Source organism: Euprymna scolopes, chromosome 15 (genome assembly GCF_053919585.1).
Source record: "Euprymna scolopes isolate OS-2025 chromosome 15, ASM5391958v1, whole genome shotgun sequence".
NCBI classification, from domain to species: Eukaryota; Metazoa; Mollusca; class Cephalopoda; order Sepiida; family Sepiolidae; genus Euprymna; species Euprymna scolopes.
The window spans coordinates 89,276,718-89,280,500 of NC_136496.1; the positions used below are offsets into that span (position 1 = coordinate 89,276,718).

General features: G+C 32.6%; 1 protein-coding gene across 1 annotated transcript in view; it reads right to left on the reverse strand.

The window, feature by feature from the left end:
• The window catches only part of LOC145294243 (uncharacterized), a 24,198-nt gene extending 21,062 nt beyond the window's left edge, over positions 1–3,136 (reverse strand). Inside the window, exons 1-2 of the mRNA XM_080141345.1 lie at positions 3,082–3,136; positions 1,115–1,211 (exon numbers count right to left, since the gene is read on the reverse strand). Of these exons, the coding sequence (XP_079997471.1) occupies positions 1,115–1,211; positions 3,082–3,093 (109 nt within the window). The 5' untranslated portion in view covers positions 3,094–3,136. The remainder of the gene's footprint in view (positions 1–1,114; positions 1,212–3,081) is intronic.
• Positions 3,137–3,783: the final 647 nt, after the last annotated feature.

Consider the following 3,783-nt stretch of genomic DNA (forward strand, 5'->3'; position numbering starts at 1 on the left):
CGAGAACAGTTGTAACAGTCGCGATTCTAGGCAACCGCAGCAGCGTCGACACTTTGCGGTTTTCTAAGGTGAATTTCTTTGGTTTGTAACTCTGTGCTAATTAGTGCAAGTATTCAGCTTCTCTACTGGCTTTACCCAATCAGAGGACATTTCTCAGGCGAGTTGAACGCGTGACAGAGTTAATAAAAGTGGTTAAACACATGGCAACTGCCACTTTCCTTGGTCAAGACACGGTACCGACAACAACTCCACATGGCTCGGACTAACCTCGAAACTTCTTTCTTGGAGTGCAATAAAACTTCCGGGCGTTTGATCCTGGGTTCGACTTTGACAAGAAGACATATAATCCACCATGGCTGTCGCTGGACACTGACTTCAACACATATGCAGGTACACATACATGAACTCTTTTCTCTTCAAACAGGACTTCCTAACCTTTTTATCTTCATCCATACTCATGAACTCATCCTCTTGCTAAACTTTCACAAAAACACTCGACTAATTACAACCACTATCAACAATTTCCCCCACTCTCTATCTGTGTTTTAATATAAACAAAGCTTCTTTCCTATAATTGCCCGCCTGTGGAACACTGTTCCACTGGCCTGCTTCCTGACCGACTACAGTATGGTAGCCTTCAAGTCTAATGTAAACAAGTTTTTGTTGAACCGCCCCCTTAAATAATCCAATATACCCAACTTACACCATTAATGATTACTACACTACCACCTTAGATTCATTAACCCTTATCCTCGAGTGACCTTCGGGTCTTGATAAGTGGTGACTCTCTTGTAAAAACACTATTCTCTTATCCATTCCTCTTTTACTTAACGAAGATAATCAATAAGTTGTTATAAATGTTCCAATAATCCAAATATTAACCCTCACCAAAATTATCCAAATCTTTAACCCTCACCAAAATTATCTGAAACATGGATTTTTTTAATTTGTTGACCTCAATATGTAATATTTAGTACCACGTGACTAGCAACATCGAATACTGCATAGAGACAAATGGTTACCTTTTCAGGGAATCTAGCCTGTGTATATAGCACCCTCTCTCACCCCACTGAATTAAAGTTATATAGAGTTATAGATATTATACATCACTCACCAGACATTTCGGGATGATTTATTCGACCATCAATGTGTATTGCGCGAATGAGTTTACTATCCCATAGGACGAGAGGTTCGCCGTCATCAAGATATGGCTAAAAGTATATAATATGTGACAATATATATATATAAAACAATTATTTTATATGGTTCAGATCGATTCTCATGTGAATAAATTTCCAATCTATAATATATATATATATATATATATATATATATATATATATATATGAACAAATGATAAATAAAACATGCTAAAAGACATCTTGAAAAAGAGTTAAAAACATATTTAATTTTAAAAAAGGAAGCACAAGATAAGTGGATAGTCCTTAATCCGCGGAGTTTCGAAGAAATACTCTCCTTCTCATCAGAGGGCAGGAATTAGCAAAATGCGGGATCGGATTTTGCATATAAAAGTATTTAATGAAACTACAAGTAAGTCACAGATCTTACTTGGTTAAAAAAAAAAAGGTGAGGTAAGGGGAATAGGAGGTAAAAGAAAAATGATAAAAAGATTTCACATGAATGGATAGTCCGGTGTTTATATATATATATATATATATATATATATATATATATATATATATATATATATATATATATGTGTGTGTGTGTGTGTATGTATATATATATGTAATATATGTATATATATATATATATATATATATATATGTGTGTGTGTGTGTGTGTGTGTGTGTGTGTGTGTGTGTGTGTTCAGCTAAAATTTGAAAAATGCACAACAAACACCCACAGTTGGTGTTTTTTAATCGGCGTAACCTCGCTTTTATATCTAATAGTTAAAAAAAGATTCATTATTTGAAGGGGGGATGGCCACTTATATCATTTAATGTTATCAAGATGTATACGCATGTTTTAGTGATGTCATGTAAAGGGAAGTAACTCTAATTTTATCACATCCTTGTTTCCCTTATGTCGTGTGTATATCCAGAGAGAGGAATGTAATGGCCGAAGACGAAAGAGGGGGTGGGAGGGGAAGGAGGAACAAGAGAGGGATACAAATTATGTTACACTTTTGCTCGAGTAATGGCCGGGAGTCCTCCTAGTGTAATATAACACCCAACGTTTAATATTCAAGCGTTTCAAATGTTATTTTATTTATTTTTTTACAATTGCAATGCAGCTATTAATAAATAAAATTACAATTCAGGATTTTATCATACTGCGATTTAATGCAGATTTCGAAGCAATGAAAAATCTTACACGTGTTTCTGGAAATAATTTTCACCATAATTGAACAAAATCCAATTTATCATATGAACATACACGTCTTAGCAATATTCCTTAAAACTTTTACCAAATTATTTTAAAAAAGGTTTGTTTTTTTAGTGATTCTAGATTAGGAAAGATTATTCATAAAAACGGCACATCTACAGTATAAGGACCGGGCTATCGTTTGAATTATTTATAGAAAATGCCGAAAGGTGCCGAAGGAAAGTTTCGTGATTTTTTTTGTTTCACGTAAACGCTGACCAATTTCTTCAATTAAAAATCTATTATTTCTGTTAGCACAAAGCTAATTCAATGAAAACTCGACCGAAAAATGAAAATAATTTAAATTAAAATTAATTGAAAATGAAAACAATGTTTTTGAATAATTATTGGACATTTTTTGTACGAAACTAAAAAAAAAAGATAAAAATAAAAACATTATACATTCATTTTTTGACTAACAAACAATTGATAGCAAACAAACAATTAAAAATTTTTACATGATTTTCCCTTCTTTTTCATTCTTTTTTATTATTTGTTTTGTTTAAATCAAGATAATCAATATATCAAACAAGATAACTCACACTTTATGAATAGTCAAATAATACACTCTAAAAACATTTTCGCACAAAAACAAACATTGTAAAAATTGTTTGACTCTAAAAATAAAACTGTTCGAGCTTGGATAAACCTATAATATAATTGAAAGGTCGGTAAACATAAAAAAGAACTTACACGAGTTAACATAGTATCGGATACAGTACCAAATGCATTAATGACAATTTCTTTGTACCTGAAAGCATTTTAAAAGAAAAAAAATTGCATTCATTAAACAAATATAAAAGAATTGTATGTATGTTTGCAAGGTGCGTGTGTAGGTTAACCATTTTAGGCCTACGAGATCTAGAAACTTGAAATTTGGTAGGAACAATCCTCTGGCTATAAAGATTGTCCTAAAAGTACCGTATTTATCGTTCGCATGCTTAGCAGAACACTTCCGCTAAAACTGTGCTTATGAGGTCTGATTCATTGTAATATTAACAGGGTTACGGAGTCGGATATTTGGAAAGAGTGCAGATTCGAACCCATAAGAACGTTAAATCTTTTAAATCTGAATATAAGTATTACTGAATATCGGAAAGTATTAAAATAAGGAGTCGAAGTCGGGCTCATAAGAATGCTTAGACTCGATCTCATAAGAATGCTATAATTTTTAACCGAACTCCAATAATCTCTGAATATAATTAAAAAAAAAAAAGAATCAGAGTCGAAGTATGACATTTTGAAATTTCATGAATTATAGTCGAACCTTACACCTTCGGACTCCACAACTTTATTATTTATTATAGGTTTCAAGGGTGTCTCAGTATTATCGACCCTTCCTGAAATGGCAATCTCAGCCAATAAGTTCACGGTCGTATACATAAAGAATCTCCA